The 23,487-nt window shown below is 37.3% G+C and overlaps 14 protein-coding genes across 14 annotated transcripts; 9 read left to right on the top strand and 5 right to left on the bottom strand.

The window, feature by feature from the left end:
• Positions 1 to 502: 502 nt before the first annotated feature.
• On the bottom strand, positions 503 to 1,033 carry C9374_008902 (uncharacterized protein; the record flags this gene model as incomplete). The annotated part of the gene is made up of 1 exon (XM_044699030.1): positions 503 to 1,033. One exon carries the CDS (start codon positions 1,031 to 1,033, stop codon positions 503 to 505), a length of 531 nt encoding a protein of 176 aa, XP_044545079.1.
• Positions 1,034 to 1,088: 55 nt separating this feature from the next.
• Positions 1,089 to 1,574, top strand: C9374_008901 (uncharacterized protein; the record flags this gene model as incomplete). Its single annotated transcript, XM_044699029.1, has 2 exons — positions 1,089 to 1,420; positions 1,466 to 1,574. The coding sequence occupies 2 exons, from the start codon at positions 1,089 to 1,091 to the stop codon at positions 1,572 to 1,574; spliced, it is 441 nt and encodes a 146-aa protein (XP_044545078.1).
• A 136-nt stretch (positions 1,575 to 1,710) lies between these two features.
• On the bottom strand, positions 1,711 to 3,616 carry C9374_008900 (uncharacterized protein; the record flags this gene model as incomplete). The annotated part of the gene is made up of 3 exons (XM_044699028.1): positions 1,711 to 2,236; positions 2,482 to 2,609; positions 2,666 to 3,616. 3 exons carry the CDS (start codon positions 3,614 to 3,616, stop codon positions 1,711 to 1,713), a joined length of 1,605 nt encoding a protein of 534 aa, XP_044545077.1.
• Positions 3,617 to 4,660: 1,044 nt separating this feature from the next.
• C9374_008899 (uncharacterized protein) lies at positions 4,661 to 6,157 on the top strand (the record flags this gene model as incomplete). The annotated part of the gene is made up of 1 exon (XM_044699025.1): positions 4,661 to 6,157. One exon carries the CDS (start codon positions 4,661 to 4,663, stop codon positions 6,155 to 6,157), a length of 1,497 nt encoding a protein of 498 aa, XP_044545076.1.
• Positions 6,158 to 6,420: 263 nt separating this feature from the next.
• Positions 6,421 to 8,391, top strand: C9374_008898 (uncharacterized protein; the record flags this gene model as incomplete). The annotated part of the gene is made up of 1 exon (XM_044699024.1): positions 6,421 to 8,391. One exon carries the CDS (start codon positions 6,421 to 6,423, stop codon positions 8,389 to 8,391), a length of 1,971 nt encoding a protein of 656 aa, XP_044545075.1.
• Positions 8,392 to 9,257: 866 nt separating this feature from the next.
• C9374_008897 (uncharacterized protein) lies at positions 9,258 to 11,157 on the bottom strand (the record flags this gene model as incomplete). The annotated part of the gene is made up of 3 exons (XM_044699023.1): positions 9,258 to 9,747; positions 10,125 to 10,344; positions 10,470 to 11,157. 3 exons carry the CDS (start codon positions 11,155 to 11,157, stop codon positions 9,258 to 9,260), a joined length of 1,398 nt encoding a protein of 465 aa, XP_044545074.1.
• Positions 11,158 to 11,398: 241 nt separating this feature from the next.
• C9374_008896 (uncharacterized protein) lies at positions 11,399 to 12,109 on the bottom strand (the record flags this gene model as incomplete). The annotated part of the gene is made up of 1 exon (XM_044699022.1): positions 11,399 to 12,109. The coding sequence occupies one exon, from the start codon at positions 12,107 to 12,109 to the stop codon at positions 11,399 to 11,401; it is 711 nt and encodes a 236-aa protein (XP_044545073.1).
• Positions 12,110 to 12,929: 820 nt separating this feature from the next.
• C9374_008895 (uncharacterized protein) lies at positions 12,930 to 13,937 on the top strand (the record flags this gene model as incomplete). The annotated part of the gene is made up of 1 exon (XM_044699021.1): positions 12,930 to 13,937. The coding sequence occupies one exon, from the start codon at positions 12,930 to 12,932 to the stop codon at positions 13,935 to 13,937; it is 1,008 nt and encodes a 335-aa protein (XP_044545072.1).
• A 44-nt stretch (positions 13,938 to 13,981) lies between these two features.
• C9374_008894 (uncharacterized protein) lies at positions 13,982 to 14,810 on the top strand (the record flags this gene model as incomplete). The annotated part of the gene is made up of 5 exons (XM_044699020.1): positions 13,982 to 13,986; positions 14,038 to 14,053; positions 14,116 to 14,516; positions 14,580 to 14,597; positions 14,651 to 14,810. 5 exons carry the CDS (start codon positions 13,982 to 13,984, stop codon positions 14,808 to 14,810), a joined length of 600 nt encoding a protein of 199 aa, XP_044545071.1.
• Positions 14,811 to 15,211: 401 nt separating this feature from the next.
• Positions 15,212 to 17,161, top strand: C9374_008893 (uncharacterized protein; the record flags this gene model as incomplete). Its single annotated transcript, XM_044699019.1, has 5 exons — positions 15,212 to 15,851; positions 15,992 to 16,337; positions 16,469 to 16,644; positions 16,686 to 16,884; positions 16,984 to 17,161. The coding sequence occupies 5 exons, from the start codon at positions 15,212 to 15,214 to the stop codon at positions 17,159 to 17,161; spliced, it is 1,539 nt and encodes a 512-aa protein (XP_044545070.1).
• A 231-nt stretch (positions 17,162 to 17,392) lies between these two features.
• On the top strand, positions 17,393 to 18,310 carry C9374_008892 (uncharacterized protein; the record flags this gene model as incomplete). Its single annotated transcript, XM_044699018.1, has 1 exon — positions 17,393 to 18,310. The coding sequence occupies one exon, from the start codon at positions 17,393 to 17,395 to the stop codon at positions 18,308 to 18,310; it is 918 nt and encodes a 305-aa protein (XP_044545069.1).
• Positions 18,311 to 18,429: 119 nt separating this feature from the next.
• On the bottom strand, positions 18,430 to 20,448 carry C9374_008891 (uncharacterized protein; the record flags this gene model as incomplete). Its single annotated transcript, XM_044699017.1, has 2 exons — positions 18,430 to 19,597; positions 19,643 to 20,448. The coding sequence occupies 2 exons, from the start codon at positions 20,446 to 20,448 to the stop codon at positions 18,430 to 18,432; spliced, it is 1,974 nt and encodes a 657-aa protein (XP_044545068.1).
• A 913-nt stretch (positions 20,449 to 21,361) lies between these two features.
• C9374_008890 (uncharacterized protein) lies at positions 21,362 to 22,391 on the top strand (the record flags this gene model as incomplete). Its single annotated transcript, XM_044699016.1, has 4 exons — positions 21,362 to 21,508; positions 21,670 to 21,763; positions 21,895 to 21,977; positions 22,110 to 22,391. The coding sequence occupies 4 exons, from the start codon at positions 21,362 to 21,364 to the stop codon at positions 22,389 to 22,391; spliced, it is 606 nt and encodes a 201-aa protein (XP_044545067.1).
• Positions 22,392 to 22,988: 597 nt separating this feature from the next.
• Positions 22,989 to 23,474, top strand: C9374_008889 (uncharacterized protein; the record flags this gene model as incomplete). Its single annotated transcript, XM_044699014.1, has 1 exon — positions 22,989 to 23,474. The coding sequence occupies one exon, from the start codon at positions 22,989 to 22,991 to the stop codon at positions 23,472 to 23,474; it is 486 nt and encodes a 161-aa protein (XP_044545066.1).
• Positions 23,475 to 23,487: the final 13 nt, after the last annotated feature.

The following is a 23,487-nucleotide window of genomic DNA, read 5'->3' as shown; positions in this document are numbered from 1 at the left end:
CGAAATGAGCTCTCCAAGAACAACATTCAAACAAAGACCATTAGGATAACAAATTCTATCACTTCCAAAATCGTTTAAACAAGCAATAAACGTTCCATCCTTAGAAAATATTTGGATTCTATGATTTCTATAGTCTCCCACTATAATGTTCATGATGCATGATCCACTGTGAGAGAAGAAGGCCAGTCAAACTCACGTTCCAAAGATCCTCCTCTTCCAAAAGTTGTCACAAGATCGATTTGAAATGTTGAACTTGTTGTACGGGTCAACCTGAAAATTTGACATTGGTCGTTACCATTCTTGAGAGTGTTTGACTGGCTCACGATTAAATAATCATCACCAAAAAAATTTGCAAATTCAATTCCATAGGGATGAAGTGAAAGGGCGATCGATTGTAACAATTGTCCAGAGCTAGATTTTAAAACCTTAATGGAACCATCGCTAGCATCACATACAAAAACATGTCCTGATTTGTTTGAGCAAGTAATTCCTTGACTATTTTTTACAGCAGTCGAAGCCCAAAGATAAGGGGCGACGATTTTTCTTGATCTGAACATATTAATTCTTTACCCAAGTCAAATTTGAAGATGGTGCTGTCAGAATTACATCCAAAAATAATAGCATCACTGTTCGAATGGTCGTAGTTTTCTTCAACAGCTAAATACATTGGCATGGCTACGGCCGTACGAATTGATTTCTTAAATTGTTTTGTGTACATATCAAAAACTTTGATTTTTCCATTTGATGAATCCGATATCAATATAATTTCAAAGTTATATGATATCTTTACATCAAAAGGATGGTGAAATAGATCCGAATTGTCACCACTTTCTGAAACTTTTCCGAGAGTATGAACCAGTTCAAACTTCATTTCAAATGGCTTTACAATTCGTTTTTTTCCATTTCTCATCCTTTCCTTGAGTTTATCGAATAATTCAAAGCGCATAATTGTGTGATTTGTTTCATCAAACGAAGCTACAACAAAATCGACAAGATGAAGAGTGGTGTTCATGTCTGAGTCTTCCATCATCATTTTTTGTTATTGTCTTCAAAAATTTATTTTTAAATTAATTGCAATTAGAATAAAAATGATGAATCAAACAACAACAACAAGCACTCCACCATCGGATCTCGAGCGTTCCATGAGCTTTGAACATACATCATTGGAACCCATGAACACAAATTATGCGGAGCCGACATTTGAGCAGTTTGAACAATATTTCAATTTTATTCCGAAAATGATGGCCATCGTCGAGGAATTACCAAACAGTGAAGAGTCTGTAATTTTAAAAGTTAAAGATTTATATGATGCCATGAAAGGGGCTGAGAATTTTCTCAACTCTTTGGAAGGAGCCGATCTCACACTGGAGCAACAAACAAAAATTTATTCGGAAAATCTTGTGAAAATCAAAGAAAAATCGTAAGTGGATTTTGAAATTGACAATACAAAATAATTATGGGAAAGAGAGCTCATTGAGAAATATAAAACTCTTGAAGTGTTTACTAATCTGCATAAATTAGAGGAAGATTCTTTCAATGTGGTACAAACAAGCGAAAATCAAGAGCAAAAATAACATTTTCCAAAGATGGTCGAATCATGCATCGACACCATCCTTGAGCACATTAAGCTTGATCCAAAGATCCATTACTAGAGAAGTTAGTTATTCAAGAAAATTCAAATTGGAATGATGAAAATAAATAAAAGCTTTTTTATAGTTCTAGTTGCATTTCAATATTGGTCTGAACGGATTCAGAGAGTGGGGAGGAGTCTTTGGTGGATGCTTTTTCTTCAATGAGTTCCTTTGCGCTATCGTCCTTGTATTCTTCAGTCATGTCATCATCGAAATCTTGGAATGCATCCTCTAATTCTTTCCTGTCGTCATCAGAAATGGGAGTATGATTTGTGTTTGATATGACTCCACCAACCAAAGAAAGATAAGAGTCATCAGAGCCCATTTGTCTTGTTTCAATCATATTCCTCTCGGAGAGAGATGTTTCCACAAATTCTTTCCATCCAGAAATATCTTTAGTGAGAGAAGCAACAGTTTCATCAGAATTTGCTGTTGAAACAATTGTGTTTGAGATTATTGTTAAATGTCCCATATAGCCCTTTCGCATTTTGCTTTCATTTTGAGCTTGCTCATTCACTTTAAATGCCTGTAGAATACGCTCAACTATTGCACAATCAACGAAAAGATGTTTCTTCAATGGTTGGCTTTCACTTGCCAAAATGAAGCTAATAATGTTCAATAATAAATTGTGAAGCATATTGTTAAACTCGTATTGGAAAAAAAGGTTAACAATTACTCCTAGAACGTTGCTTGATATTAGAGCCTTTTCAACAACTTCACATCTAATATGAAAAAGGCTTGAAAGAAATTCAATGATTTTAAGCCTTGTTTCACCTAAAGGAGGATTTAAAACCCAAATGTTAGTGTAAGAGACTGTTGAGCAGGTGGGCTCTCTAGTAATTGTACTAACTGGGGTAATTTGGTGAGAATAACTTTGATAGCACTTGGTAAACATTCGTCGAAATCTGCATCCATCAAATCTACACTGGTGTCTATCAAAGTGTGCAACAATGCAATGCCTTCGTTAAGAACATCGGTCTAAATCATCAATTATTCATTATCGTTCAAGTAAAGAATATCATCATTGAACTTACATTTTCCAAAAGAGTGTCCATTAATTTGCATAAAACTGAATCAGACAAAATGGAGGTAGCGAGTGGATTAAGTTTTTGAATATCTAGATTATATTGTAAAGATCGTCTAATAATTTCACTTAACACTCTTGTCACGTTAATATGGCACTCTGAAGAGTATTGTGGGGATAATTTTTCAATAAGTTTGAATGGAACCTGTGCATCAGTCCACCATTTAACTGAGCTCTTAATTACATTTGTAGCATCAGAGTTATCCCTAGCATCAATTAATCGAAGTTTGAGTTGTTGTTTAGCTGATCGATTAGTCTCTGCAGAAATTATCAAGTCATACAATTCACATGAAATGAGCTTCAGTAAAAGTTCATCCATTCCTGGTACTCCGATATGTTTACAAAAGTTAAGTACGAAAGACTCCCCTTGCGACATTATAAATTTGTGTACTTCTATGGGTTTTCTTTGAACCAAACAGGTTACAACACGAATCCAATAATTAGTCAGTTGAGGGTTCAGTGTCTGTTTCTCATGTGAAATAAAATCAAAAAGAGATGTTAGCAACAACTTGTCAGATGCAATGGCCGTATAAAGAGCATCAATATCGCAGCATAAAATCTCTGCTGCGATTCTTGGATATTTGAATATTCTCTTTTGTAGCTTTTCTTCATTTAAATGAACTTCTTCAGATTCTGTAGCGTCGTCTGACTTTTCAGTTTCCTCGCTCTTTGTTTGATTCTTGAGATTTTGAATTTGATCGAGAGGAATCTCAATGGTAATGTAGTCAATCATCTTTGTTAAGTTCTCGCTCTTTGAAAGGAAATCTATCAATTTTCCATAATGAGCTTTTGCTTCTGAAATGACATCTTCTTCATCAAGAATTTGCTCTAATGTACAATCGTCATTTTCCAAGAGCAATTCTACAGGTGATTTGTTATGAAATCCTAATTTAAATAGCATGTTAGATTCTACGAGAGACCACAGAGAAGAAAATATCTTTGTTTTATAAGTTGAAAGTGCTGCTGATGGGTTATCCTCCTTCTTGGTGTTGCTATTATACTGTAGTTGTTGTGAAAGATTTTTAGTGTCTTTGGTGGAGGTGTCAAAAGTTGACGAATAGGATGGCTGAGCGGAAGGGGATGCCTTTTGTGGATTCTTTTGTTTGTTCTTTGTGTTGATTGTCTTTCTTTCAATTGAACTTGTTGTTAATTTGAGAGAATTGGATGTTGTGTTGTTTGGTGAGCCAGGAGAAGGAGTTTGTTCGGACAACTTTAAAGATGGTGGTTATTGTTAAAAGGTATTGGATGTAAACGGAGAGTTGCAGAAGGAATAGAAGCAACTCAAAACGTCGTTGTAGCAATGTTATGGTGTTGATGATTGTAACAATGTTATGTGGTTACAATTATTACAGTGAATATTACCGATAATAATAAGACTATCTAATACATAAACTCTGTCCACAACACAAAATACTATTACACGTATCCGAAATTTAAATTTAAAGGAGAATCAACAACTATTGTTCCCTTGAATCAAGATGTGATTGGAACCCTCTTGATGTGGCCAGATTGTTGATGACGTTGATTAAATGGCTGTTATTGTAGCTAGCCTGTGATGATGAACGAATTGTACCACAACCACCGAGAATATTTTTTAGAATGGAATTAGTGAGGAGCTTTTTCAGAAATACTGTGCAAAGGATAATACATTTCAGGCTTGGATAGACTGCTGGAATGCCATGGCAACTTTTATTCATTGACAGGGGTCTGCCTATTCTTTGTTCCTTTTTGGGAAATAATTTAATTTACATGTATATTAATTTTCAAAAAAATATTATCGCGCACACCAACCAGATCGTAAAACTCTTCTCTCCTTTTGTCTCAGTTTCAAACGCTACCTAGAGACTGAAATCATTTGACTTGAAACTTTCGGAAATCGTTTCCGCATATTCGATATTTTCCACGTGATTCATTGGCAAGTGGTTTTCAGGTTGTGTGCACAAACATGAACAACAATAGTACCAACCCACCTAATTATTCCGATTTTGGAAAAAAGACGATGACTCGCCGCTCTCTCTTTGATTTGGGCGAAATAGTTTCAAGGTATATTCGAGACAAAGATCAGCTGTTGCAGGCTTTAGAGGTTTACTTTGACAAAATGAGCTCAGACCACGAAAAGCAAATACAATACCTTCAAATCCAAAATCAAGTCCTAAAGGATTTAATCATAGAGCTAAAGATCCGCCAGGATTCCACAATATCTTCTGTCTCTAAACCTTCAGTTGATGAAGAGGAGCTAGCTGTGTTGGAGTTGTCAAAGTTAAATCAATCAAGTCAACAATCAAGGAACATGGCTTCTCAAATTGTCTACGACCAACAAATTATGGCTTCCAACAGACCAAGAAGAACACGAAAAAACCATAATTCAAATACATCAAAGCAAACTACAGACACCGATACAGATGACGATTTTAGTGAGGAACAATGCTTATTCGAACCTAAAGATCCTTCAGCTGAACCATATCATGACTCCTCTTCAAGCAAACAAACTTACCCAATGGAAGATGTTGATGGAGAGAAAACTGATGAGGCGACGGACAATGAAATGGATGAAGGTTGTAGTGTAAAATTACTAAATTTACCGTCAACGAATCATAACACCCTTACTCGGCCTCTGCAAGACAATAATTCAATCATGAGGGATCCAAAACCAGTCTCAACTATCAACAAACCAGTTACATCTGAGTTCACCTTCATTAACCATGATGAAACACCCCCAAAATCAAAAAGAGGAAGAAAAAGAAAGTTAAAACCTGAAGAGAGCCTGAGTAAGGAAATGATCTCCATGACCTCAGAGAACACTTCTACAGCCAATAGTTCTGCTGGTAGTGGTGTTATGTTTTTCCAGAGTGATTACATACCCGTAGTTACATCTTCGAGTGCTAATCAAACACCAGCGACCATTCAGAAAATACCTAAGAAGCGAGGCCCAAAGCCTGGCAGCAAACGCGGAGCAAAAACGTCCTTCACTGTCTATTCCAATGATTCTTTTAAAACTGTCTATGACGCTAACCTTAGCATGAATGGAAAGCAACCCAATAACTCATTCTTCTCCGATTCCAAGTCGTTGACAAAAACCACAACAAGCGTTCCCGATTCAAACTCTACAAGCAACTCTTCTCCCCAAAGTAGTACAAGTCACAAGACCTCTGGTTTGACAGTCACAAACATATCTACTACAGCCTTAATGGCACTCAGTGGCTCTTCAGAAGGCTCTTCCACTCCCCTCTCGACCTCCAAACCCTACTCAGTCACTTCTCGATTCGTTTCCAAATGTATTTCCCCTCAAAGATATTCTCTATCTCCCACCGAAGAAGCTGCAACAGCTATGGTGGTGCAACAACCGCCCAGTGTTGAGAATCAGGCATTCACTGCCCAACGCATACGGTTAGCTTCTTCTGCGAGCGAGTTATTGTCTTCTCCACGCATGAACGTGCAGTGATTCTTCTGTTCTGAAATTAAACCTTGCTAGCTTGTTACAAGTATCATCAAACCCTAGTCGGTGAAATTAAACATCGGAATTTTCAGGATCCAAGAAACTCTATTAAGAGGCTAATAACCTTGGGCTTACACAACGCACATACACGGATTGAGGCTTCCAAACTTGTTTGCTCATCCGAAACCCTATTGAAAAAAATTGAGACAATACCTCGTGCGAAGCTTCTCTTTGAGCGTATAATTGAGGGAAATAAGGAAACGAACGCTATGAACCCTGTACCGCAAGAACATGATCTTTCCAACTCACAAGCGTTGAATGGCAACACTACACACAACACACCAGGAACGGCTTCCCACTCATCCACATCTTCCAACGCGGTAATCAGTAATACCGCTTGTACCACTATTCCAGTCGTTGGTCCCACCTTTCAACAACAGCCTCAACAGCACTATTCGGGCAACGTTCCTCATCCTCATCACTTTATTCTTCATCATCATCGTCCAAACAACGGAACAGAAGAAGCATACCAAACTCTGGTACTGATGCAAGACCCAAATACTTCTGGTTATCACAACCCTACCACGACCTATGTACATCAAGCTTATCCTTACCATAATTATGTTCCAACTACCTGTCATCCATTCACTACCACCATGTACGACCCTACTTCCAATCACCACATCGTTCGGTACGAGGCATATCAAACTCCTTCTTATCACTACTCAACTGTTTCTCCCGTTCTTTCCCAAAACGCTTATCATTCCTTACCCTCTCATCCGCAACATGTAACATTAGCACATCAAACTCCATCAGTTTACTCTGTGCCTTCCCAAGCTACGTCATTACCACAAGCAGCTGTTTTGGGTAGCTCAGTGAGCACCATTCATCAGCACCACCTTTCCTCCACACCAAACCAATTAACCGTTGTTTCTCCCCTTAGTAGCTCTCAGACAAAAACCTCTCCAACTAACTCCAACATGATGGTTCAAAATAACAACACGTCATCGATGAGCAACAGTCCTGAATGTTCGAGTCCTCTCGAGGTTGCTACATCTCCGAGTAGCGGTAGAGACATGCTTTCAGACCATGAAACTTTGTCTCCAATTTCACCGTTTTCATCTACAAAAGAACCGAGTCTTTTGGAACGAATTCATTCATCATCCCCTGCGAGAAAAAGATCGAATTCGCACAGCTCTGTAAACGGGAAAGGTACCAACATCAGTAAGGTTAAGAAAAAACGATCATGCGCTAGATGGACGGAGGAAGAAAACAAAAAGTTGTTCGAGGCATACATCAAGTATGACGGAAAAAATTGGAGCAGTATTGCAAAAGCTGTTGGAAATAAGACAAGTGATCAATGCAACCAACATTGGTGGAGAGTATTAAACCCGGAAATTTGTAAACAGCCATGGTCTGCAGACGAAGATCAACGGTTGCTTGATAGAGTGCAAGAAGTAGGTGAAAGTTCTTGGAAAAAGGTTTCCCAAGGTCTTAAAGGTCGGACAGATCTGCAATGTAGACACAGGTACAACCAACTGAAAAAGAATAAGAAGTCTGCGTCAGAGAGTACTCGTGAAGAATCTGTTCTTAATTCCGCTTCAAACCAAACCTTAATAGATGATGAACAAAGAAGCATCACAGCAGAAACAGTAGTGCAACAGGGAACAGGCTATCCCGAGTTTTATTTTCAAACAGCTCCTACATCAGTTCAGTATCAACATGCTCCAATAGAATATCGAGAAACTGTGGTGGCTGAAGGCGAAGTACCTCCTCAATTATTAGTCCACCAATATCAACCCCAACCTATACAACACCTTCAACCCATTACCCAACATGTTCAACCAATTCAAACAATTCAAACCATTCAACCAATTCAACCTCTTCCTGTTCAATCACTCCACGCAATTCCTGTCCAGACAGTACAACCAATACATGCTGTTCACGCAGTACAACCTATTGTGCCTCCAACACATACCAATATCTACCATCACTATATTCCAGTGTACCAACAACCTGTGAATCCTCCTCCTCCAACATTTTACCAAGAGGTTTCTGCCACACCTGAAGTTCAACAAGAAGACGAATTTTTTGAGCCACTTCCAGGTCAGTCGAGTTTAGATGAAAGTACTACAGAGCTCGATGTTGTATTCACCCCAGATTCAAGACCGGAAAAGGATGCCAAAGATTATGTAGCAGAGATTTTTGACCATGAGCAACGAGACAATGCGTTTGATTGACGAGATTGTACAATAAGACTGTTTGAACCAATTTACACCGCAAGCGGCGAGTACTTTAATAAATATATTTAACTACCTGTATTACTCAACCACATATGCTTTAAAATGTTGGGCCTTCTTAGTAAATCTCACAAGTATTTACTAATCACCAACATCTCCCACCTTTTGACCATCTACATCAGTTTCCTGCAGTCTTTGAAGTCTTGACATCACTATTTGGTCAACTTGTTGCTCATTATTTAACGCCTTATTTAAATCAACAATTTGAACAAAACAAACAAATCGAACAAAGTGCTGATCTTGCAAGCAAACACTCAAAGAGTGAAAGCCAACGCACACAAGGTGGGAAGACCAACACATCCTCTCTACTTCTCTTCATTCGTTGAGATTAAGGTTGTTGTTGATTTTTTTTTTGAAAACCTCAACAAGAGTTGAAACTTTATCAGTATTGAATGACTTATCAAATTGAAACTCTATCAATTTGAATAACTTGATTCATTCTTTTCGTCCGGCCTTGACAATTCCTTATCCACCTCCAAAACAACACTTTTGATTCAAATAATGAATGAATGGTTCGTCAAGAACTGACTGTTGTTGATTATATTGACTTGTTGAGTTTGTAATAAACCTTGCGTCATCAGGACTGTGTTTTAGTGATGGTTTTTGAAAGAAATTGCTGTACTTGTTCATTTGGCTTCAACGGTTGGCCGAACTAACATGAAGCAGCTCTCTCGTTTTATATTTTGTTTTAAATAATTCTACAAGGTACGGTTCTCCAACCTTTTCCATTGTATTAACGATTTCAAGCTTTTCTTCTTCTGTAATAAACGGTTCTGTACTTAATTGAGGGTCCTCGTTTGTATGCTCTAACACTCCAATGTTGTTGGTAAGTCAGACTCAAGAACAGAATGCTTCGGCTCTGACGGTTCAATTTCTTCCATACCAATATTGCTCATGCTCCCAGTGCTAGAGGTTTTGAATCGATTGTAAAAGTTGTAAAAGCTTTCTTTGGTTTCGAAAACTAATGTAACTCCAAGTTGAGAAAGTGATATTTTTCTGGCAAATTTAGATGTATCTCGTTCATAGGACTTGAAAAGGTAGGCATCTTTGATACTTTGCCTAGCTGAATAAATATCGTCATCGTTCAATAAGAATTCTAGTTTGTTTTCCAACAAGGCTTCTTGTGAGTACTTTAACGAGACGTCAACTGTGCCATTATGATGCGAGTTCTTTTCACCGCTCTGGTTTGAGCTTGTAATATTCGTGAGTTTTGAGGTGCTAGTTTTCCTGCTTGTCAATGATCCTAGTTCTGAATCTCCAATGCTTCTTGTAGATTGAATTGGAGCTGACGTTTGTCTTGGTTTTAAAGTAGCGGAAATAATGATGGAATACTCTTTGTTTGATAATTTTGCGAATTGTCAAGGATAAATGATGAGTGATTTTCCGATGGATCTGCAAGTTTCCGAGAATTGACTTTCACCCCTCCTCTAATTTAGCTGGAATCTTTTTGACCACCAGCGTTGAAGGAGTCATGCGTAGTTGTTGAATGTGTTGTTGGTTCGTCCTTGAAGATTTGAGTTGTTGTTGTTGGGGTGGTGGTTGTTTCACTAAATAGATCGAGAGCGTTTGTTCCATTTTTAAGAGATGTTTGAATCATGAACAGCTTGCCCTGAATTCAACCAGTAAGACGTCGAGATTTTTTCCCGCCAATTACCTTTACAGTATGTAGCTACCTGCTACGCAATTTTTCAAAAATCAGTATTTCTAGATTTTCCAATTCCGTAAGAGAAAGTAAGTGTTGGTGAGCATAAATTGATCTCAAGAATGTCAAATATTCCATCCAGAAAACATGTGATTCTTGCTTATGAGTTGAGATAAAATGTTTGAAGTCGTTGAACGTTTGAACCTTCCTCGGCGTTGTGTTAATTTCTGTAATGGTTTCAATTTGTTGCTCTTCAAGTCGATGATGTGATTGATGTCAATACATATTTTTATCGTTAAAACAATTGTTAAACAGTATAATTGCATAACAATGGAACAATTGTACTGGTGTTTGAAAGATGTTATCAAGAACTTACTGTTCACATTCTCTTCTGTTTTTTCAATCCATCGTTTCATTTGCAACTTGTAGTTCTGTGTAATTTGATCTTCAAAGGAAAAATTGTAAAACAAATTCACAGCTGCAAATGTTAAAATGTTCTTGGATGGCAATTCCTTGAAGGTTAGCACGTCATAGAATTTTTGATTATTTCGTGTCGATGAAAATGATTTGGTAAGGTTCACTTCAACCACAATATTTCCGTGCAGTGTACGATCAATATTGAGAACACAAAAATCATTTACGTGTTCATACATCCAATGTTCCAATAATAAATTTAAATTATTCCAAATTTTCTTGCAATTAAAACAATGAAAATCGTATTGTATTTGAACGAGAGTTTTGTCATTTTCATTGATAATTTTGATGTGACGAGCATTGAGAATTTCCTTGTTTGAGGAAGAACTTGGTTGTTGCAATAATTCTTGACTTGAGTCAAAATTCAATAATGAAGCATCATGTTTTAATACCATTTGCGGATATTTTCGTTTTAATAACACAAGTAGTACTTCATCGATGGTTAATTTGGGTACAATCCCTCGTTGCCTGATTCTGTAGCTTCTTTGAAATGTTTTCGTGCATGTTGAATAATCGGAAGGTGATGATGAGACCGAAGTGGTCATCTTGCATTTTCTTTGTGTGAAAAAGCCCTTTTTGTGGGTGTTCATTTTTTTTGGAATGCAGTTTTCGTTTGTTTCAATTTATTTACAACATCATCATGATAACAGCTGTTAGATACAAGAATTCTTCACAACATTCTCTGTACCTTAATGGTTTGGAAATTGACCATTGAAAGCAATTTCGTTTCAAAAGAATCTTCTTTCGATATCATTGGGTTCATCTGGGTGAATATGTCAACAAAACAATTTTGTCATTGTCTTGCTTGCATCAATATTCAACGGGTACAGTTCAAGGTTTTTGTTTCTTTTTGAGTTCAATGTTTTCCTCTTCCAGCTCACGAACTTTGTTTTCCAATTCTGCCACTTTTGCTTCCAAGCTTTGAATGTATTGCTTCTTTCTTTCTCTAGATGCTTGTGCTGATTGACGGTTACGAACGAGTCTCCTCTCCTTCTTTTTCAACTCTTCATTTTCGTCTCGTACTTTTTTTCGCTTCTTTTCACTTTCGTCTGATTTTGTTGGAGAGTCTTTAGTTCTAGGCTGCTTCTTTTTAACTTCAACATTCGTACTAGTAGCAGGTGGTTCCTCATTTTGCTTACTTTCCTCAAGAGGTTTCTTCACGACATTGCTTAGAGCTCTTTTTTTGATTGGCATTGCCGATAATACATTCTTTTTAGGATCTGAATGGCTTTCGGGCAGGATGACCTTACATTCAGATTCACTGTTAGAGCCTCCGTCGCTCAGTAAAACATTGCTCTTCTCCATCAAATTGCTGCCACTACTTGAATTTGGAGAGGTATAATAATGTTGGCCTTGATGAGGGAACGGAGGAAAATAATTTCCGAAAGGGTTATTGTACATCACAGATGATGGCGGATTGTAACCGGGAAGAGGTACTGAGCTGTAAGTGAATCCATGTAGTGGGTATTGTGTTTGCGGAAAAGGATGAGTATCTGTTGTTGAGGCTGGTGATGATGAGGGAGAAACACTTGCCACAAACATGTTGTTTTTTGGTTGGGCCAGTAGTCGTACTGTGAGAGGTGGTATCGGAACGACTTTCATTGCACACCATCACCTTTTTATGTTGAGAAGAGTAGACCAATTTTGGAGGGCCAACACTCCCTTCATTTGCGGTTAATGATGCCATCACCATGGTTGGATTTTGGTTGAGGTCGTTTGATGGCGTTGTCATCATTATTCAAATAGTCCAATAGATATCACTAGTTCAATAACTAGGAACAAAATGAAGTAAGTAGTGATCCGTATACCACAATAATAGTTTCCAATATTCCAATAATTTGGAGTTGATGATTTTCAATATTCCGCAAGTTTCGTTGTTGATTTAATCAAACCGAATAATTTTTGTAAACACTGAGTGGAAACAGATAACTAGTTCGAACGGTTGGGTGAAAGAAATGCAATTGTGCAAGTAAATTCAAAAACAAGGAGTGTGTTCAAATAACAAAGAAATGCAATTTGTTCAATTTTTTAGAGAGGAATATGAAAGAGCTAAATTAAACTTGGCGCCACAAGCAACTGGTGCGTGTTCTTTGGTTTTTGATTGGACAGCCTATTTTACAATGAGGAAATCAAATAAAAAAAAAGTTGTGGGTAGGATATTCATTCCTAGTTTGAAGACAAATCCTTGTGGGTCTGATCAGAAGAAACAACATTTTTGTAAACACAGTGGAAACAGACCAGTGTTTAACATGAAACCTGCATTAGTTTGCCGTGGACTGGGCCCAGTTCTCACTCGTCGCACTCAATGACGGACATCCCATCAAAAATTAAAGAAACATGTATTCACCGATCCATCAAAAAAATGCGTCAAAATAGAGCCTTATTATTGACTGCTGTTGTTTGCAGCTGTCTGATGATGTTACTCGAGGCAAGTCATTCCGTAGAGGCAGCAACCGGACATCAAAGTGATGACGGTCGTGATATGTATTCAATCTCAAACATGGTATTCACCAGCGGAATTGCAATTTTAGTGATTTTACTTTCTATTTTTGTCGTTGCAACCTACAAGATTTACAAAAGTTATTTGAAAGTGAAACATATTCCTGGATGTTGGCAGTACTTCTTCTCTCCAGTAAAAATCCCCTTCTTTGCTCCATATTTTTACATGGGAAATAATTTAGATACAATCCGCTTGGTGAAACAATTTGGAGATAAAGAAAGCAAAGTTGTTAGAGTCTCAATGGTTGACAGGAACACTGTATTTATTGTTAATCCTGAAATGTTGAAAGAATATTTCTTGACCAAGGGCAATAGTTTCGAAAAACCTGAATTTGTCTATCAAATGTTTAATGTTTACGGAGAGAATATTTTGTCAGCTCTTAACACGGAATCATGGAAAAAACATTTTCGAGTCTGTAGCCCTGCATTTTCTTCAAAAAATTTGGAATACATGTGCAAAGTAGCAACACAATCTTCAGAACTACTTTTCCAAAGATGGAATAAGGGAATTAAGGAGAATAGCCCATTTATTTTACCTCTTGGTAACTTCAGTGATGTCACTCTTGATATTTTGGGAAAGGCAGCTTTTGGTGTGGATTTCGGAGTGTTCTCAACTGATGTTGAGGGTACAAAGTTGAGAGAAGCTATGGAAAATGTCATTAACTATGGAGTTATTGTTCGACGATTTGTTGGTGATCAATCCATTTTTTATCCCGTGATCAGCAAGATCTTGGGACTTGAACGGGCTATTAACTTTTGCGGAGATAAATTAGATGAAATTATTCAACAAAGAAAAGAGATTATTAAGAAAGACGGAGTTGATAGTGTCACTCAAGATATCTTGAGCTTGTTGTCGAAGCCAACATGGTAGAAAACTTGTTGACAGATAATGAGCTCAAAAGCAATGCATTCATCATGTCGTAAGTAGTTCATCATTTAGGAGTGAAGTATTATTTATGACATTACCAAAGACTTGCTGGTCATGAGGTAAATATTCATAACATGTTATTGATTTGGTTCATTGTTCAACATTTATTGACTTTTTAAAGACAACATCAACTCTGTTGCAATGGACGCTTTATGAGCTATCAAAGCGACCAGAAATTGAGAACAAACTCTATCATGAAATAACTCAAGCAATTGGATCTCGTGATCCAACGTATGATGATTATGGAGTTCTATCCTATGTTAATTCTGTTATTATGGAATCTTTAAGGCTTCATCCACCAGTTCTTTCAGTTGTGAAACACGTTGCCAAAAAGGACACAACCATTGGAAAATACAAGGTACCAAAAGGTACTACCGTTGTGGGTTGGATTGATGCCGTTCACCACGATGAAGATGTTTTCAAGAACGCAGAAGAATTCATTCCAGAAAGATTTGACAATCCCGATGTCAAAGAAAGAGTTCAGCATGATTTCACATGGGTGCCTTTCTCAATGGGAAACAGGTAAGTTAGTAACCACACAATTTATATCATCATTGTTAAACTATGTTCATCCCTCAATATTAGAAAATGCATTGGTTATAGGTATGTATATTCTCAATAATGTATTTATTTCGTGGTGCAACAACATATTTTAGATTTGCTCTTCTGGAAGGATGTATGATTTTAACCAAGATGGTCCAAAAGTATAAATTCAAACTGCTCAACGACGAGTCTGTAGATCCTGTTGGACCAAAACCTGGCGTGACGAATCGACCAACGACCAACCTTAAAATTGCAGTTTCTAAACGAGAGTAAGAAGAAGAAATTCTCGAGCCTTGTCATTTGAAACATACATCGACTTGATGGTTGAGGCGTTCATGATTCAAAGACGCACATAAAAATTACTTGGAATCGATCAAATTGACTCTTTTTCTCTCCGCTACCACATTAAAAAACAAACTCTACAACCCATTCATTACCGTTCAACGAGACAGGTTCATCGCTCTCTCTTGTAAAAAACACACGATCAGCAAGAAGTGGCATCACGGTTCATCTCCTTGTAAATATCTCATTCCGAAAGAATTTGACAATAATTTCTTGCTTGATCACTGATTCACAATTTTATTTGATAATTTTTAGTCATCATTCCAAAATAATATTCATCATATTAGTATTCGGGTCAACGTGACACGTTCCGAATCACTCCCATAGCAAAAATGTCCTCCTCTCTACCAGCATCATCGTTCCAATTTTGGGGTTTGAGTGATTTTTACACAACACTCTTGACAGCCCTTGGAGTCATTCTCATTGGATATTTCATTTGGCTCTTCATTGGTATTTACTCTCAATGCTCAAAATTAGGTCACATTCCTGGAACTTGGCAAGTATGGTTCGCACCTTTTCGAATTCCCTTCTTTGCTCCTTATTTATATTTGGGATCTATGGGTTCAATTCCTCAATTAGCTCAAATGATGGGAGATGCAGAGACTCAAACATTACGAATTTCTCTAGCTCAGAGATCGATCATTTGGGTTTCAGATCCAGAAATGTTAAAAGAACTTTTAGTGACCAAAGCCAATAATTTTTCCAAGCCAAAACAAATCTATGAAGTGTTAAATCCTTTTGATAAGGGAAATAATGTGTTGACAGCTCCTCATACCGAAGAATGGAAGAAACATTTTAAAATTTGTAGTCCTGGATTCTCTTCAAAGAACTTGGAGTACATGTGTAAAATTGCTGTGGAATCGACGGATTTAATGTTCAAGAAATGGGATGAAAAATTACAACAATGTTCACAGTTTGTTTTGAATGTAGGAGATTATTCGGATATTACTTTGGATGTTTTAGGTAAAGCAGGTAAGTAATGATGTATATATGGTATGAGCGTGTCACGACGATTGATGTCAATATTCCTTACTGAAATGTTTTCATGAATGTGAAATGTTTAAATGTTTAAAACACTCGATTCAAAAAAATGACGAAATTGTCACTGGTAGGATTTGGAGTTGATTTTGGTATCTTTTCTTCTAATGAAGAAGGACGTCAACTCAGACAAACCATGGATATCATTATGAGAAGAGGAATGATTTTAAAAAGATTTGTCAGACATTTACCACTCCTTTATAAAATTCTTTCCAATTGGTCAGGAGCAACACAAGCACTGGAAACATGTTCCAAGATTTTAGACAAGATTATTAATCAAAGAAGAGAAGAAGTGAAGAACAGAACCAGTTCAGATGTCGACGATGGAAAGAATGATATTTTAAGTTTACTCGTTGAAGCCAATACTATTGAGAACTTGTTAACTGATGATGAACTCAAGAGCAATGCATTTATTTTGACGTATGTTTCTAATTTCCAAAACACGAGTATTCTTGTTATTTAAATTTTTTAACAATTTTGCTTAATATTAAACACTCTGAACAACCATTTTGCTTAATATTGAACCACTCTAAACATCACACACCAAATAGATTGGCTGGACATGAGACGACCTCTACTCTCTTACAATGGACCACATTTGAACTTTCTAAAAGACCTGAAATTCTGAAAAAACTACAAACTGAAGTCACTCGAGTGTTAAATGGAAGAAATCCAACCTATGACGATTACAATTCACTTGAATATGTCAATGCTGTCATTATGGAGTGTTACGAACTCATCCACCCGTAGTAGGAGTTGCTAAACAAGTGGCAAAGAAAGATACTACTCTTGGAAAATATCAAATTCCAAAAGGATCTTTTATTAATGCATTTATTCTTAATGTTCACAAAAAAGAATCTATTTGGAAGAATGCAGATGAATTTGATCCAGAGAGATTTAAAGATGCAGAGACCAGAGATCGAGTTCAACATGATTTTACATGGATGCCTTTCTCAATGGGAAATCGGTAAGTTTTAACAAGTGGAAATTGTTTCATTGAATCATTCAAAACGTTTTGTATCGTTTTCAAATGAATGGAACTTTTAAAAACTTTGATCAATTTCAGAAAATGTATTGGTTATCGATTCTCATTATTGGAAGCATGTATGATTTTAACCAAACTTGTTCAAAAGTATGATTTTGTGTTATTGAATGACGAAGAGAAAGATCCAGTTGGATGTTCTGTTCGTGTCGTACAGAGACCAACTAATTTGAAAGTAAGAGTTTCAAAGAGAGAGCATTGAGAACAAGTTTACAGCAGAGATGATGTTCCATTACAAGCGCGTCACTTGTCAATTATTTTTTACTTGATTACATTCTGATAAAATCGCATTATTATAATCAGCAACACAAGAAGAACACAACCTCGCTCTGTGTGCTGCAACCTTCATCCGTAAAAAAATTCAACACTAGCTGCCAACTGTCATCATGAAGTCATTGATCATCTTCGGTCTTTGGCCATTGTGTGTGCCATCATGATTCACACATCATTCGCTCAACAAGCACCTCTCACACAACAACCTCAAAAAGTACAACAATTCGTCCGTAATGTCAATTCCACTCTCTCTGCTACAACTCCAAAGAAACAAAGCAAAGTTCGTTTCTTGAGACAAATTCTCAAAAACTTGAAGGAATTAGGTTTGTTGAAGAATACTTCCGAACAAGCTCCATACAATGCACAAGATGCTAAAGTTACTTTGAGAAAACTCTCAGTCATTGTGGATCATCTCTTGCAATTGAAGAAGGACGGAAAGACTGACGATTTGAAGACTCATATCGAAGAGTTGAAGAAATCACAAAACTTCCATGAAGTGGTCCGATTGGTGAGAAGAATTTTGAGAAGATTTTTGAGAAGAAAGGTTAGAAAGTTGGCACAAAAGATTAGAATGATGGCCAAGCAAGTTCACCAACAACAACAACCATCAGCAGCAGCTACAACTGTTGCTACTCCTGTCAATAAGAATGTCAAGCCAAAGAGAGTCAATAGAAGATTCCCAATTGAAAAGTTCTTGAAGAGACTTGAAAATCTTGTCAGATCTGTCAAAGTTGCTTCTGTTTGGAAGAAGAGATTCCCAAGACGTGTTCCAAAGAGAAATCAGAAGAGACGTTTACCAAGAAGAAAGCGAGCTGTCAGAAGACCAGCAGCTGTTGAACATTTTGATTTCCTTGCAAGACTTGTTGAAAGACTTGAAAGAATGGAAAAAAGACGTTCTCAAAGAAGAGTTCCAAGAAGAGCTCCAAGAAGAGTTTCAAGAAATAGAAGACAAAGAAGAGTTTCAAGAAGAGCTCCAAGAAGACAAGAAAAGCCATTGTTTTTCGTTCACAAACAATTGCTCAAGAATGTCTTGACTACTTTTATGAGAAAGCATTCTAGAAAGCCAAGAAGAGCTTAAATGTGTTTCGTTCAATAAAGTTAGCATATGGTTCAAGTGAGTTTGTTATTCATTGTTGTGTGAAATCGTCAATAGAACAGCGGAATTACATTTATTTTTCGTTGCTCAGTGTTATAATCCTAAGACGAGGAATTTATTTCTTTTGTAAGCTCTTCCTTTTTGAGAGCAAGAGCATCCATAAGAGAAGAATACAAAATTTTAACCTTCTTATATCTTTTCGACATGTACTGCATGACATGAAGGTCTCTTGATATTTTGGAAAGCTGTTCTGTTTGGGTCATGTCACGGCCGTTCAAATCAAGTTGGCAAGCAATGGAAAAGCAAGAAAAATACGCTGGAATAATGGCTCCCAAAGCTTCAGGTTCTTCATAACTAATTTTCATAAAAGCGTCAACCTCTATGTAAAGTCTTGAAAGTACATTGTTGACATTTGGATCTTGATTGTTAATAGAGGAGAGAGTTATTGTGGAACTACTATCAAACGATGAGTCGTGTTTGGACAGAAAATCCAAATACTCTAGCAAAATCATCGCATATGCTGTGTGTTTGTAGCCTTTACCTCCATGGATTAGAATGAATTGTTGTTCAACATCCAAGTTATAGGATTTGCTGGAAAGTGTAGCCATTTCCAGTGTAAAGTCAACCATTTTCAAGAAACCTTCAAAGGTTGTTCCATCAATCTTCTGTTCTAGAAGATTTTTGAATTCTGGATGAGTGACTTGTGGTTGGTTTGTTCCATAAATGTAATACTTTTTGATTAACCTTCTCAGTTCAACTGAGCGTCTTAATTTACCTGCCTCATTGGTGATATCAGCAGCAAGTTTAAATTTTCCCAAAAAGAAATCTCTGTCCAGCTCAGATGTTGGAATCCAATATTGAATGAGCTTATTCATTTCTTGCTCGTGAGAGCTTACTGATGAATTTGTGGTCTTTCCACTTGTATTCTTATTTTGAGAGGTAAAATAATGGTCAACCAAGTCCAAATAAAACTTGCCAGTCTCATCGTCTCCCTCGCTTGAATGATAGATCGAAAGAATACAATAAGTAAAGGCAACATGGTAATTGTCGTATCTGTCAAATACTTGTTTGAGCAACGCTCTTGTTTTTTCATAGGCGATTTTTGCTTCTGAGGTTAAACCTTTTCTCTGACACATGTGCAAATACATGCTATACAATAAGCACAACTTTTCTAAAGGAATAGAGTCTGATGAGGGATATGTGAGGTCAGAATCGGTTGGAGGAGACATGGAATTCATGTCCCTGACAACATTGGAAGCATTGCATAACCTAAGTATTTTGTAAGCATGTCACACTTTAAAATTGAATACTTACGAAGTGGAATGGGTGTAATCAAATACAACAGTACTTCTTAGTAGATTCTTATTCATTCGTTCACAAAAATTTAAATGATTTTTGAGCAGGACAAAGAAGCTATTGAATGGATCATTGGAAGATTGGTTCTCTGCAAGATCGAGCTCTTTCGATACATCTTTATCTTCGTTCTCTAATTCATCATTGTCACAGAGTTTTACTCTCTTAAACTTGTTGACACTTTTGGATTGTTTGAGACCTTCTGTTTTGACGTAGAGAGATTGAGTTTCGAAACTGAGTGGAGAGGTTTTTCGTTTTCTAAAACTCTTTGTGCCGTCTTCATCAATCACTTCTTCTTCAATAGTGACAGAAGATGTTGATGTATTCATGCATGAATTATTGGGTACAACAATTTGATGACTGAGAGAATCAAAACTAGTCACCAACTCATGAGAGAGAACAGAAGAGGGGTTTGTGTACGAATTTGGAAAATGGAAAGAAGTTGTTAAATTGGAAAAATCTGAACCCAAATTCGTGTATTGTGGTGTTTTAGAAGAAGAAGTGGATGTGTTGCTGTTGACTGGTGGTATGGAATAGTTATTGTTGTTGTTATTATTGGGGAATGACGTCGTTGCAGTTGTTTGGTTGACATTGTTGGAAGTGTTACAGCTCGAGGAGGAAGGATACAACAAGGACAAGCACTGCAACACATTTTGGTAGGTTGGATTGCTGTGTGGCGTGTTGAGAGGAGGAGTGGTTGTAGTGCTGTTGGAAATCGATGAATTTCCGAGGAGAAGAACTTCAAGAGGAGTATGAGCTGGATTCATCACTACGGAGAACGCGGATGATGAGTTTGATGAGATGGAAGATGCATTCACGCTCGGCGATGGAGCTAAATGAGAGGAGCGTGGGGGGTAGAAGAGGTGTTGGAACTAGTTGTCGGAAATGAAGAGGAGGAAGAGCTCATGTGGTTCATCATTGACAACATGCTCGAGTAGAGGTTGTTAGAGGTGTTTCCGTCAGGGTATATGAAGGAGTTTCTATCGCTTGGCCGTTTGTTCTTGTCATCATGATGATCATTATTCGTCATGGTACTACTCGGTAAATGAAATGTGGGTTGAACTTTACGCATGAGTGGCTAGAAAGGTTTTTTGTTGTCGATGACTTGAACTGCTTCGGACCCAAAAGAACGTTCGTTTGATTGGTGTATTCTCTCTATTTCTCTTCAAAACAACCATGTACTCTACGGAGAGTGCAGGATGTTGTTGTTGTTGTAGTTTGGTAAAGAGAGTGCACTCAGAGAACGTGTTTTGTTGATGTTACTGTGTATCTATGCACAACAATCCAGAGTACGGGACAATGATCTCTTCTTTTCTTTTCGTTGTTGCTTCCACTAATTCCCTTCGCACCTTACTCTGTGTTTGGCTTCTTTCGTACAAGCCTGAACACCAAAACCATCTAGAAACTGCGACTGAAATTCATGGCGCGATGCAATAAAAGAGAAAAAATGCGAAGCCCACCGAATTTATGTGGTCGAGCACGTGCTGGTCATTGTCAAACGAAGAACAAGCACGACAGTGAATATTCTCAAGCCACAGAATCCTATTTGCATCGTGGTTGTTGTTGGGAGATGATGATTTTGGTTGACAGTAACAACAGTGGCATTGATTTGGTGAACTCGCACGAAGGAAGAGAGAATCAAAATGTATTCCGATGATGGAAAATTGCGATTTCTCTTGGATGGGTCATGACAGCAACGGCGGCATCAAATTACAACCAGCAAATGTCACGCTTGACTTGTCTAAACAAGGTCATAGTAGAAAATTGCTTCTATGCAAAGTATTAGAATATTTGACAGTAAAGGAAGTGCTATCAACGATTATCCATGTCTGTAAATTATGGTATTTAATTGGAGGGTTCGATCAAAACTTGTGGAAGCATTATTGTGATCAAACATTCGGACATGCAACTAGGTGTGAGAATTTTTTAGTGTCCTTTGGTATTTCATGCAATAATCTGGCAAATGGTTTTCCAACTTTGTACGAAAGACAAGTTGTTTTCAACAAAATAATCGAAAAACCCTAGCTCGAAGGTATTTGCATGATCTTCAATTATGGGCACTCAATAAGAAAATTACTGATGGTAAGTGACACCTTGCTGCTTGTGTGGTTTCATTTGGAGTATATATATTAATTTTGGATGTCGGTCATTATTGTATTCCTTTATTCATACATGTTGTGAAAATACACACACTCACACACACATTGTATCAGACGAAAAGCAAAATGTATGGACCAATTGTTTTTGGTTTAGATTTTATTTTCAAAAGAGAACCATGTTAGAGTTAATTTATAAGGTGAGTGTATTTTCAGTAGTAGTAGTAGTATCAATGATTCGAATGATTGTTGGTGTGGGTGTGTGTATTCACAACACTATGAATGCATAATTTCCTAAATAACTCTAAATATTTTCACACATTGCTGTATAGAAAGAAGAATCTTCATTCAATCTTATCCATCTCATGAAACACGCATTGCAACATTATGAACGTTCATTCCAACATGATGACCTTAATCAATTAACATTTTTAGCAAATTTAGAGAAATTCAAACCTCAATTGCAACAAGGATTTGTCCACTCATGGCTCAACAGTCCATATCTCTACACTGAAAAGCACATTCGAAAAGGTATTAAGAAATGGATCATGAAACATGCCATTCCAACCTTTTTCAAAGTTCTTCCTCTCAACACCATCATCCCATCATTGTGACTGAGAAGAATTTCGATACCATGTCTTTTCAAATGGAATCCCATCTTGTGTTATTTCCACCTCATTCTCACTCGCACATGATTCATGTTTATTTTGATTTTGAACGAGAATTTCATTGTATGGACATACCAAACCGAAAAGTATCAAATTCCTCCATGCAAAGAACCTCCCTAGAGACGACAGCAGAATTATACTTTTATGTTCAGACCTTGTGGTTGCCATCTTCATCATCATTACATCATCACTCCCTTAAGAACAATCGTCATGATTACAATGAGCGAACGACACAACATGGTGCAGAACAGCAGCGACGGCCATCATGCACCGAGTTCACGACAATTCCTCCTCAGAACATGTTGAATGTTGCAAATGAAAGAAACGAACAGATGCAACAACAACCTCATACTCCGTTGGACCTCAGAGGTGGCATTAATTTCCCGTCCAAATCTGCAATAGGCAAGCGAGAGATTTCGACGGAAATTACTCCACAAAACGCGATTTCTGTTCAACTAGTTCACACAGCTACCATTTCAAAGAATCGTCTCACAGCGGGTGGACAGGATGAAGATGGTGCGAGTGATGCTGTCTACTCGAACCATGTATTCTTCTTCGGATGATGACGACGAGTACGAGGAAGATGAGTTGAGTCATCCCTCAGATGGAGAGTATGAAGTTGTGGACATTGGTGATGACGAAGATTCATGTGAAACAGAAGATGATCTTCAACAAGACGAAGAAGAAGACCCTTGTGAATCTTCCATACATTTACCATTGCCAACGTTTGAAACTCAATTCATTTTGGACCACCACAAAAGCATTCAATCCAATACCAAGCACACATTACTAAGCTTTGAAGAATGCAGTGGAGGGTATTATCATCGAGAAAACACAAGTCGTGAATCACAAGTCGATAAGACCAATTTGAAACTTTTAGAAGATTTATTTTTCAACCCATCCTCACTGGGCGATAATGACAGTGAATACAAACAATTTGTGAATCACGCTATTGAAAACAAACTGTTGTATTATTATTTATTGGTGGTACTTTGTGGCAATATTGGATTGGGTGTTTTGAACAATTAAATTGTAAATAAAT

Source organism: Naegleria lovaniensis (genome assembly GCF_003324165.1).
Source record: "Naegleria lovaniensis strain ATCC 30569 chromosome Unknown tig035, whole genome shotgun sequence".
Taxonomy (NCBI): domain Eukaryota; phylum Heterolobosea; class Eutetramitea; order Acrasida; family Naegleriidae; genus Naegleria; species Naegleria lovaniensis.
This window is presented reverse-complemented; position numbering and strand designations above follow the sequence as displayed.